This window comes from Bufo gargarizans, chromosome 4 (genome assembly GCF_014858855.1).
Source record: "Bufo gargarizans isolate SCDJY-AF-19 chromosome 4, ASM1485885v1, whole genome shotgun sequence".
In the NCBI taxonomy this organism is placed as follows: Eukaryota; Metazoa; Chordata; class Amphibia; order Anura; family Bufonidae; genus Bufo; species Bufo gargarizans.
In genome coordinates, this window is record NC_058083.1 from 115694 (window position 1) to 128667 (window position 12974).

At 44.2% G+C, this 12974-nt stretch overlaps 1 protein-coding gene across 1 annotated transcript; it reads right to left on the bottom strand.

Moving 5' to 3' along the window:
• Positions 1-785: 785 nt before the first annotated feature.
• On the bottom strand, positions 786-11897 carry LOC122933970 (UI-like). The gene is made up of 2 exons (XM_044289052.1): positions 11709-11897; positions 786-1286 (listed from the first exon to the last, which is right to left on the bottom strand). The coding sequence occupies exons 1-2, from the start codon at positions 11895-11897 to the stop codon at positions 786-788; spliced, it is 690 nt and encodes a 229-aa protein (XP_044144987.1).
• Between the last annotated feature and the right edge of the window lie 1077 nt (positions 11898-12974).

A 12974-nucleotide genomic window follows, 5' to 3' on the forward strand; every position in this document is an offset into this window, starting at 1 on the left:
AGTATTTGATTTCATGATGATGTCACTGAGTTTGGTAAGGTGATGTCATCATGTTTGGTAAGGTGATGTCATCATGTTTGGTAAGGTGATGTCCCCAGGTTTGGGTAAAGTCATGCCACCGGGTTTGGTAAAGAAGCTTATATCTGACATCCAGCTTTATTGCATATGATATGGTACAACCTCTAGTGGGATACATCAGCTCGGGTGGACTATGGCACTGAGTGCGTTCCACGTCCTGACCAATGCTTACAGTATTATCTACATGTCTATGGAGATTACATGTGACGTAGCCCAAAATAAAGATAACATTAATCTGCCTCAGAAGAGGGATCCGAAGCTGGTGCCCCATCCATGTGTGGGGCAAATGTCCTCCCAGAGATGTTCTCACCCTTCCCCTATTTGTTCCCCTATGGTCCCACCATCTTCTGAACACCTGTGTGAATGTGGGGGTTGTGGTTTATTGATATTTTTGGCCTTGGTCATGTACATTATTGGGGTAATTCAATGAAACCAGAGCTGGTATCTGTCATGGTGGGAAGTGTCTACAACATCTCAGCATGAGGAAAACACAAAGAGAAGTGAAGACCATAATGAAATCAGAAGTTCATATTTGGAGACCTGTACATAAAGGACAACCCCCCTCATCCATATACCTCCCCCAGTCCCATCAGTCCGTGTGCTGGCTCAGAGACCACCCTACCACCATGTAGACACGTGTGGTCATTGCAGGACATTGTGGACATCAAGGGGACATTTCTTCTTGTTTGGGATGGCTCTAAGATTTGTTACTTCCCTACTGAGTCAAATATGATGCGGTTCTGTTCCGCCTGATGCTTCTGGTTCTGAGTCTTTGCCATGTCAATCATATGCCGGAGGATATGATAAGTCAAGTCTATAGAGATTGGGGGGTCTTCTCTCTTCAGGCGGTCAGAAAACACCTCCAGGAAGGTCCTGGCTGACTCCTCTGGCCGAGACTCTTGGAAGACTGTCTGAAGGATGCTGAGTACTGGGGCCAGATCCTGGGATGACATCTGGTGCCCAGTGGAGAGCGACCCCTGGTTCAGCCTCAGCTGCAGATGGGGGTCACCTAGCTCCAGCTGTGGCGCTCTTTCCCTTATAAAATATAACAGAGCCTGGGCGCTCTCATCACTCAACAATCCATCGAGACTGAGCCTGGGGCCCTGAAAGTAGCTCCTTTCCAAGGGGTGGGCCCCTGCCGGTCCTGTGAAGATCAGAAAGCAGGCGAGCAGAGTGACTGACGATGATGAGGCAGCCTTCATGGTGACCTAAAATAGAAAAAATCCAATAATCTATAGAGAGCTCAAGATTTTCAATAAATAATCCAATAATCTAGAGATTTTAGTATAATCAATAATCCAATAATCTATAGAGAGCTCCAGATTTTCAATAAATAATCTAATAGTCTAGAGATTTCAGTATTATCAATAATCCAATAATCTATAGAAAGCCTAGGATAATCAATAATCTATAGATAGCTCAGCATTATCAATAATCCAATAATCTATAGAGAGCTCAGGATAATCAATAATCTATAGAGAGCTCAGGATAATCCAATAATCTATAGAGAGCTAGGATAATCAATAATCTATAGAGAGCTCAGGATAATCCAATAATCTATAGAGAGCTAGGATAATCAATAATCCAATAATCTATAGATAGCTCAGGATAATCAATAATCCAATAATCTATAGATAGATCAGGATAATCCAATAATCTATAGAGAGCTCAGGATTATCAATAATCTATAGAGAGCTCAGGATAATCAATAATCTATAGAGAGCTCAGGGTTATCAATAATCTATAGAGCGCTCAGGGTTATCAATAATCTATAGAGAGCTCAATATAATCCAATAATTTATAGAGAGCTCAGGATAATCCAATAATCTATAGAGAGTTTAGGATAATCAATAATCTATAGAGAGCTCAGGATAATCAATAATCTATAGCGAGCTCAGGATAATCCAATAATCTATAGAGAGCTTAGGATAATCAATAATCTATAGAGAGCTCAGGATAATCAATAATCTATAGAGAGCTCAGGGTTATCAATAATCTATAGAGAGCTCAATATAATCCAATAATTTATAGAGAGCTCAGGATAATTCAATAATCTATAGAGAGCTCAGGGTTATCAATAATCTATAGAAAGCTCAGGATAATCCAATAATCTATAGAGAGATCAGGATATTCAATAATCTATAGCGAGCGCAGGGTTATCAATAATCTATAGAGAGCTCAAGATAATCCAATAATCTATAGAGAGCTCAGGATAATCCAATAATCTATAGAGAGCTAGGATAATCAATAATCCAATAATCTATAGATAGCTCAGGATAATCAATAATCCAATAATCTATAGATAGCTCAGGATAATCAATAATCCAATAATCTATAGATAGCTCAGGATAATAAATAATCCAATAATCTATAGATAGCTCAGGATAATCCAATAGAGAGCTCAGGATAATCCAATAATCTATAGAGAGCTAGGATAATCAATAATCCAAAAATCTATAGATAGCTCAGGATAATCGATAATCCAATAGTCTATAGATAGCTCAGGATAATCCAATAATCTATAGATAGCTCAGGATAATCGATAATCCAATAGTCTATAGATAGCTCAGGATAATCCAATAATCTATAGATAGCTCAGGATAATCCAATAATCTATAGAGAGCTCAGGATTATCAATAATCTATAGAGAGCTAGGATAATCAATAATCCAATAATCTATAGAGAGCTCAGGGTTATCAATAATCTATAGAGAGCTCAGTGTTATTAATAATCTATAGAGAGCTCAGGATTATCAATAACCTATAGATAGCTCAGTGTTATCAATGATCTATAGAGAGCTGGTAACCCACATCATCTCTGCACCACACAATATAAAAGCATCTCCATCTTCTTTTTCCAGCAGCCCAATATATAGGGATCCCACAGCAGCACAGAGTATATAAGCACACCTCAGAGTATAGAGCCATCCCCCAGCAGCACAGAGTATATAAGCACACCTCAGAGTATATAGCCATCCCCCAGCAGCACAGAGTATATAAGCACACCTCAGAGTATATAGCCATCCCCCAGCAGCACAGAGTATGTAAGGAGCCCTCTTACCTGGCTGAGCTGCAGCTGTGCTCCTCTGCGCCTCCTCTGTGGCTGCTCCTTATATCTCAGTCCTCAGTGACATCAGCAGAGACAGGAGGAGACATCAGAGCTGAGACTGCACTGTCACCTCAGAGACTGGAGCCCCCCAATAGAGACAGTGAAGGGGGGGGGGGGCGGGACCCCCAAAATGTAACCCCCTCTCCCACTGATAATATTATAATATTATTCTCACTCATTGCCAAGACAGAGACTGATCTCATCCCTGCCTCTCTCTATACATCTCCTGCCTGTCTCTATATATATCCCCTGCCTCTCTCTATACATCTCCTGCCTGTCTCTGTATATCTCCTGCCTGTCTCTATATATCCCCTGCCTCTCTCTATACATCTCCTGCCTCTCTCTATATATCCCCTGCCTGTCTCTATATATCCCCTGCCTGTCTCTGTATATCTCCTGCCTGTCTCTGTATATCTCCTGACTGTCTCTGTATATCTCCTGCCTGTCTCTGTATATCCCCTGCCTGTCTCTGTATATCCCCTGCCTGTCTCTGTATATCCCCTGCCTGTCTCTGTATATCCCCTGCCTGTCTCTATATATCCCCTGCCTGTCTCTATATATCCCCTGCCTGTCTCTGTATATCCTCTGCCTGTCTCTGTATATCTCCTGCCTGTCTCTATATATCCCCTGCCTGTCTCTATATCCCCTGCCTGTCTCTATATATCCCCTGCCTGTCTCTGTATATCTCCTGCCTGTCTCTATATATCCCCTGCCTGTCTCTATATATCTACTGCCTGTCTCTATATATCCCCTGCCTGTCTCTGTATATCTCCTGCCTGTCTCTGTATATCCCCTGCCTGTCTCTATATATCCCCTGCCTGTCTCTGTATATCTCCTGCCTGTCTCTGTATATCTCCTGCCTGTCTCTGTATATCCCCTGCCTGTCTCTGTATATATCTCCTGCCTGTCTCTATATATATCCCCTGCCTGTCTCTGTATATCTCCTGCCTGTCTCTGTATATCTCCTGCCTGTCTCTGTATATCTCCTGCCTGTCTCTATATATCCCCTGCCTGTCTCTGTATATCCTCTGCCTGTCTCTGTATATCTCCTGCCTGTCTCTATATATCTACTGCCTGTCTCTATATATCCCCTGCCTGTCTATATATATATATATCTCCTGCCTGTCTCTATATATCCCCTGCCTGTCTCTATATATCCCCTGCCTGTCTCTGTATATATCCCCTGCCTGTCTCTATATATCCCCTGCCTGTCTCTATATATCCCCTGCCTGTCTCTATATATCCCCTGCCTGTCTCTATATATCCCCTGCCTGTCTCTATATATCCCCTGCCTGTCTCTATATATCTCCTGCCTATCTCTATATATCCCCTGCCTGTCTCTATATATCCCCTGCCTGTCTCTATATATCCCCTGCCTGTCTCTATATATCCCCTGCCTGTCTCTATATATCTCCTGCCTATCTCTATATATCCCCTGCCTGTCTCTATATATCCCCTGCCTGTCAGCTGGGACAGTGAGGACCACACCTCCCAAAAAAAACTAACCCCCTCCAAAACAGAAATCCTACTTCCAAACATGAACTCAGTAATGAGTAGCTCCGCCGTTATTGTTTATTACTTCCAACATTCATTTCGGCATGCTTGATGCAAGTGTTTCCATGAGGTGAGTGGGAACATTTCTCCAAGTGGTGAAGACGGCCGCACGAAGGCCATCTACTGTCTGGAACTGTTGTCCATTTTTGTAAACTTCCCTTGCCATCCATCCCCAAAGGTTCTCAATTGGATTTAGATCAGGATGGGCCAAAAGAGTGATGTTATTCTCCTGGAAGAAGTCCCTTGTCCTGCGGGCATTGTGTACTGTAGCGTTGTCCTGTTGAAAAACCAAGTCGCTACCACACAGACGAGGGCCCTCAGTCATGAGGAATGCTCTCTGCAACATCTGGACATAGCCAGCGGCCGTTTGACGCCCCTGCACTTCCTGAAGCTCCATTGTTCCACTTAAGCAAAAGGCACCCCAGACCATTATGGTGCCCCCTCCACTGTGACGCGTAGAAAACATCTCAGGTGGGATCTGGTTGTCATGCCAGTAACGTTGGAAACCATCAGGACCATCAAGGTAAAAAAAATTCTCATCAGAGAATAAAACTTTCTTCTACCTTTGAATGTCCCACGTTTGGGGCTCTCGTCCAAACGAGCAGTTCTGTGGCGTTCAAGGAGGCAAGGTCTTTAAAGATGTTTTTTGTTTTTGAAGCCCTTCAGTCTCAGATGCCGAATGATGGTTATGGGGCTGCAGTCAGCACCAGTAAGGGCCTTAATTTGGGCCGAGGATTGTCCAGTGTCTTGATGGACAGACAATTGGCTCAGTGCTGATGAATTTTTTTGGGGTCTTCCACTTGACTTTTTTGTTCCATAACCCTCAGGATCATTTAAGAAATTCCAAATGACTGTCTTACTGCGTCCCACCTCAGCAGCGATGGCGCGCTGTGAGAGACCCTGCTTATGCAGTTCAACAACCCGACCACGTTCAAAAAGGGAGAGTTTTTTTGCCTTTGCCATCACAACGTGTGACTACCTGACAGAAAATGACAATGAATCCACATCTTTGCACAGATTTGGCCTTTTAAAGGCATGTGGTCCTAAAATTTGGATCAGCTGAGAAACAGCCTGTTTCAGTTTAATCGTTATTTTCAATAAATTGAATGCTCAAAAAAAAAAATTTCTCACTCCCATTTCTTCTTGTTGCATGTTGAAGCTCTACTTGGAACCTTGTTAAGATCCAGCCATGGTATAATATGATTTTTTGCCATTTTTCAAGTGGTCTTAAACTTTTGATCAGGACTGTATATATATCCCCTGCCTGTCTCTGTATATCCCCTGCCTGTCTCTATCTCTCTCTCCATAAATATATATATATATATATATATATATATATATCCCCTGCCTCTCTCTATATATCCCCTGACTGTCTCTATATATATCCCCTGCCTGTCTATATACTTCCCACCAGCATCAGATCACCAGTCAGACACACATGCAAGGTTTTCCAGACCTTACCAGAGGATAAGTGATCATGGTCTTCCAGCCCTTACCAGTCTGATCGGGAGGTAAAGCGATCAGACTCTCCTGGGTCTTACCAGTGTCTGATCACCAGGAGAGTGACCAGTGTCTTCTGGGTCCCACCATAATCTGATCACCAGGAGGAAAATAAATCATGTTTTCTTGACCATCATCAGTGTCTGATCACCAGGAGAACAAAAGAGCTAGGAGCACAAGTGATCACGGTCTTCCATCACTCATCAGCATCTGATTACCAGGAGTACAAGCACACTTGGTCTCCCCAGCTTTACCAGTGTCTGATCACCAGAAGAACAAGTGATTATGGTCTTCCATCCATCACTAGCATCTGATCACCTGAAGGACAAACAATCATGGTTTCCTGGGTCCCGCTAGCAATTACGGTCTATCAATTGTCACCAGAATCTAATCCCCAGAAGGCCAAGTGACTATGTTCTCCTGGCCATCATCAGCATCTGTTAAGCATAAGGAGAAGTGATCATGGTCTTCCACCCCTTACCAGTCTGATCAGCAGGAGAACAAGTGACCATAGTCTCCTGAATCTCAACGGCATCTGATCACCAGGAAGACAAGTGACCATTGTCTTCTAGGACACACCAGGAGGACTAGCAATCATAGTCTGCTGGCCCTTACCAGCATCTGATCACCAGGAGGAAAAGTGATCATGGTATCCTGAACGTCACTGGCATCTTATCAACAGGAACACAAAAGATCATGGTCTCCTGGGCCTCACCATATCTGATTACCAGGAGGCTAAGAGGTCATGTCTTCTAACCAGTTTCTGATTACCAGGTTGTCAAGTGATCATGGTCTCCTAGACCTCAGCACAGATGATCACCAGGAGAATAAGAGATCAGAGAGAAGGTGAGGATGATGAGGGCCCTCTAGTAGAATCTGATTTATATTGTCACATGATGAATTCAAAATAGAAAAATGATAGTTACACTTCACCCACCTTTACACATAACCTGAATGCTCTCCTCTACTCTTGTGTATCAGTCTTTACTGTAGCCCTGGCATTCTGTTGATCAACCAGAAAGAGCAGAATGAACAGAGGAATTGTGGGAGGACACAAAAATGTTATAAGATAAATGTCATGTATAAACCTTTATATTTATACATAGTGATGCAGGAGGGTGGACCAGACTCAAGACTGGGAAGATCTAGAGTAAGATGATGGGGGTTATTGGTGAACTGCGCTCATTGTGGTATAAATAATGTCTTATGGGGTCAGCCCGTCATTGCTCCCACCTCAGTAATCTCCAGCCTTGGACAGACAGCTAGTGTACATGTGCCTTATACCTGAGCGCAGAGCAGAACGTCATCTACTGTTTGTCAAGTCATTTAATATTCCATTACTTTGATGGAAGCGACTCGGTGTCTGATCATCCAGTTTGTGTGTGTGTTGGGTTTGGTGGTATATGGAGGGCAGTGGGGTGGTCATAAATGTATACATGACTCCACTATGTTGACTGACTTCCCTAGATTTATTAGGCCATCGTCTTATCTGGGGGATGGATAGGATCATCTCAACCTGTGAAGGTGGCAAGAGCCATCTTCTGGGGCAGAAGAGGTGATCTATCAGCTGGGGGGTGGTCACATCACTGTCTTGTATTGATGATATCATCCTTCCCAGTCCAGTGTCCATCCACCCCCACCTTCTACACAGCCTGATACTGTATATGGGAGGTCAAAGACATAGCAGTCTGTCCCAGGAAAGTACAATGTCTTCTGTACCTTATAAGCTCCATCTGTCTCTATCTCTCCGATTCTGATGGATGCAGCGACATGTACAAGTCATAGAGCAAATGGAACAGTCCATTTATAAAAACCTGTGATCATGTTCATACATATTCTTCCATCAGATCCCTCCCCTGTATCTCCTGTCTCCCCTGCATTCGCTGCCTCCCATGTATCTCCTGCATTTCCTGCCCCCCTGTACCTCCTATCTCCCCTGCATTTCCTGCCTCCTCAGTATCTCCTGCATTCCCTTCCACCCTGTACCTCCTGCCTCCCCTGCATTTCCAGCCTCCTCAGTATCTCCTGCATTTGCTGCCTCCCCTGTATTTCCTGTCCTATGTATTTCCTGCCCCCTGTCTCCCCTGCATTTGCTGCCTCCCCTGTATTTCCTGCCCCCTGTACCGCTTGTCTCCCCTGCATTTCCTGCCTCCTCAGTATCTCCTGCATTTCCTGTCTCCCTTGTGTCTCCTGTCTCCCCGGCATTTCCTGGCTCCTCAGTATCTCCTGCATTTCCTGCCTTCCTTGTACCTCCTGTCTCCCCTGAATTTCCTGCCTCCTCAGTATCTCCTGCATTTTATGCCCCCCTGTACCTCCTGTCTCCCCTGCATTTCCTGCATCCTCAGTATCTCCTGCATTCCCTTCCACCCTGTACCTCCTGCCTCCCCTGCATTTCCAGCCTCCTCAGTATCTCCTGCATTTGCTGCCTCCCCTGTATTTCCTGTCCTATGTATTTCCTGCCCCCTGTCTCCCCTGCATTTGCTGCCTCCCCTGTATTTCCTGCCCCCCTGTACCGCTTGTCTCCCCTGCATTTCCTGCCTCCTCAGTATCTCCTGCATTTCCTGTCTCCCTTGTACCGCTTGTCTCCCCTGCATTTCCGGCCTCCTCAATATCTCCTGCATTTTCTGCCTCCCTTGTACCTCCTGTCTCCCCTGCATTTCCTGCCTCCTCAGTATCTCCTGCATTTTCTGCCTCCCTTGTATCTCCTGTCTCCCCTGCATTTCCTGCCTTCACTGTATCTCCTAGAGCAGTGGTGGCAAACCTATGGCACGGGTGCCAGAGGCGGCACTCAGAGCCCTCTCTGTGGGCACCAGTTCCCTGCAAAAAGTCTATGGTGTACCAATATGCCTTAGACTTCGCCTGCCATTCATCAGTGCAGGGCGCACTATGAACGGCACAAGCACTGCACTGAATGTAGGCAGGGTATTATAGCTAAATGATAAAGTACATGGAAGATATAATATATTGGACTGTAGTACAGCGGGATGCGAAAGTTTGGGCAACCTTGTTAATCGTCATGATTTTCCTGTATAAATCGTTGGTTGTTACGATAAAAATTGTCAGTTAAATATATCATATAGGAGACACACACAGTGATATTTGAGAAGTGAAATGAAGTTTATTGGATTACCAGAAAGTGTGCTATAATTGTTTAAACAAAATTAGGCCGGTGCATAAATTTGGGCACCACAAAAAAGAAATGAAATCAATATTTTGTAGATCCTCCTTTTGCAGAAATTTCAGCCTCTAAACGCTTCCTGTAGGTTCCAATGAGAGTCTGGATTCTGGTTGAAGGTATTTTGGACCATTCCTCTTTACAAAACATCTTTGGTTTATTCAGGTTTGATGGCTTCTGAGCATGGACAGCTCTCTTTAAGTCACACCACAGATTTTCAATTATATTCAGGTCTGGGGACTGAGATGGCCATTCCAGAACGTTGTACTTGTTCCTCTGCATAAATGCCTTAGTGGATTTTGAGCAGTGTTTAGGGTCGTTGTCTTGTTGAAAGATCCAGCCCCGGCGCAGCTTCAGCTTTGTCACTGATTCCTGGACATTGGTCTCCAGAATCTGCTGATACTGAGTGGAATCCAATGCGTTCCTCAACTTTGACAAGATTCCCAGTCCCTGCACTGGCCACACAGCCCCACAGCATGATGGAACCACCACCATATGTTACTGTAGGTAGCAGGTGTTTTTCTTGGAATGCTGTGTTCTTTTTCCTCCATGCATAACGCCCCTTGTTATGGCCAAATAACTCAATTTTAGTTTCATCAGTCCACAGCACCTTATTCCAAAATGAAGCTGGCTTGTCCAAATGTGCTTCAGCCCACCTCAAGCGGCACTGTTTGTGCTGTGGGCAGAGAAAAGGCTTCCTCTGCATCACTCTCGCATACAGCATCTCCTTGTGTAAAGTGCGCCGAATGGTTGAACGATGCACAGTGACTCCATCTGCAGCAAGATGATGTTGCAGGTCTTTGGTGCTGGTCTGTGGGTTGACTCTGACTGTTCTCACCATTCGTCGCTTCTGATTATCCGAGATTTTTCTTGGTCTGCCACTTCGAGCCTTAACTTGAACTGAGCCTGTGGTCTTCCATTTCCTCAATATGTTCCTGACTGTGGAGACAGACGGCGGAAATCTCTGAGACAGCTTTCTGTGTCCTTCCCCTAAACCTGATGGTGGACAATCTTTGTCTTCAGGCCATTTGAGAGTTGTTTTGAAACCCCCGTGTTGCTACTCTTCAAAGAAAATTAAAAGAGGAGGGAAACTAACAATTGACCCCCTTAAATACTCTTTCTCATAATTGGATTCACCTGTGTATGTAGGTCAGGGGTCACTGAGCTTACCAAGCCAATTTGAGTTCCAATAATTAGTTCTAAAGGTTTTGGAATCAATGAAATGACAACAACAGCGACCACATGTCTGCACCGGCCTAATTTTGTTTAAACAATTATAGCACACTTTCTGTAAATCCAATAAACTTCACTTCACTTCTCAAATATCACTGTTTGTGTCTCCGATATGATATATTTAACTGACATTTTTTATCGTAACGACCAATGATTTATACAGGAAAATCATGACGATTAACAAGGTTGCCCAAACTTTCGCATCCCACTGTATTTAGGGTAAATTGCCGTGTTGGCACTTGGCAATAAATAAGTGGGTTTTGGTTTACAGTCTGGGCACTCGGTCTCTAAAAAGTTCACCATCCCTGTCCTAGAGTATTCTGTATCTGTCTCTTTACCTATGTTTTGTACTGTCACTCGTGAATTTCCTGTCTCTCCGGTATCTTGTATTCAGTTCTCTCTTATCTTGTATCTGTCTCTCTCCTCCCTCTACTTGCTGAACTATCTTCTCTTTTGGGTCTCTCCATTTCTCATCACCCTTCATGGATCATTGTATATTACTTTATCACCCTCATTATGACATCAGATGTGAATCATGGAGTCAGGACGATTCTGTCCTCCACCAAGAGGGCTGAGCTGAGCTGACAGACCCGTCATCATATGTCATAGGAAATGCCCATAAACGTGTGACTTTACACATGTAATTGCCACCAGACGTGTGAATCTGTGACACTTCGCAGTGACATGGTCATCATCTGCTCCAAAGCCTTTTGATCATCACCACAGGACGAGGCCTGACAACCCTGGGCCCCCTGTTCATTTCTCCTCAACCCTTTACAGCCAGGATACTGTACACCGAGACAGAGAGAGCAGATCGGGCAGAGATTCGAAAATGGTGAGGAAACGAAACACAGATACAATTATTAAAATGCAGAAATGAAATGAATAAAATCAATGAAAACATAGTCCAATATTCATCATGTCCATAGAAAATTCAAATGTCACCTGAGAATAAATCACACAAGTAGCCCAAATCACCGTATAGTCCGCCACCCTGAGAAATCAATATCCCCAGCAACACAAAGATATAGGAGTCCATCACCAGCATATAGGAGCTCACCATGAGGATATAAGAGACCATCACCAGCATATAAGAGTTCACCATGAGACTATAAGAGACCGCCACCAGCATATAGGAGTCCTTCACCAGCATATTGGAGTTCACCATGAGATTATAAGAGACCGCCACCAGCATAAAGGAGTCCTTCACCAGCATATAGGAGTCCACCATGAGGATATAAGAGCCCATCATCAACATATGAGTTCATCACAAGTATATGGGAGATCATCGCCAACATATTTGAGTCCATCAACAGTATATAGGAAACCTTCACCAGTATATAGGAATCCTTTACCAGTATATACAAGCCCGACACCAGCATAGAGGAGTCCATCATTAAGATTTAAGAGCATACCACAGGCAAATAGGAGAAAGCCTCCAGGATATAGGAGTTCACCACAAGGATATAAGAGCCCATTACCAACAGATAAGAGTCCATCACCAGCATATAGAAGTCCATCACCAGGATTCAGCAGTTCACCATGAGGATATAGGAGTTCATCACCAGCATCCAGGAGTCTACTACAAGAATATGAGATCAACACCAGCATATAGGAGTCCATCACCAGGATATAGCAGCCTGCCGTTAAGGTTTAAGAGCATACCACCAACATATAGGAGTCCACCAACAGAATTATCGAAGCCCACCAGACCAAGATTACTTAAAGGGTTTCTACCACTTGCTTTGCACCCATTTTGTTTTCAGACACTAGCGATCCGCTAGTGTCTGATGTACAATACAAGCTAAGTATTATCTTATTCTGTCCGGCCGTTTTGTTTAAAGAAGCACTTTTATATTTATGCAAATGAGCCTCTAGGTGCTATGTGGGCATCTTTCCAGCACCTAGAGGCTCCGTCTACCTTCCTAAACTGCCGCCCAGCTCGTCGCTCCAGACCGCCCTTCTCCTAGCGAATTCGATCCTCCCCCTGCTCCTGGCGCCTGGCGTCTGAAATCTCGCGCCTGCGCCGTCCGTCTCTGCATTCGGCGGCATTCGGCGCAGGCGCAGTGTAAATGTCTGAGCGCTCCCTTCAAGATAATTCGCCCTTCAAGATAATTTCTTATTTAACAAAAAATATGCAAATCTTTTAATAAAAGAAGTCAAAAATATTATATTAGCCCGTGCTCTGAGGGTATGGCTTAGCCAATTAGGCAGAGATATTGAAGACGGCGTTTCCAGGGAAGATCTACTGGCGGCAAAATTTCTTTGCGCTTTCCCGGTGGATTCCTTAAGGCTTATTGCTAAGAATATGGCACTCACTAATTCC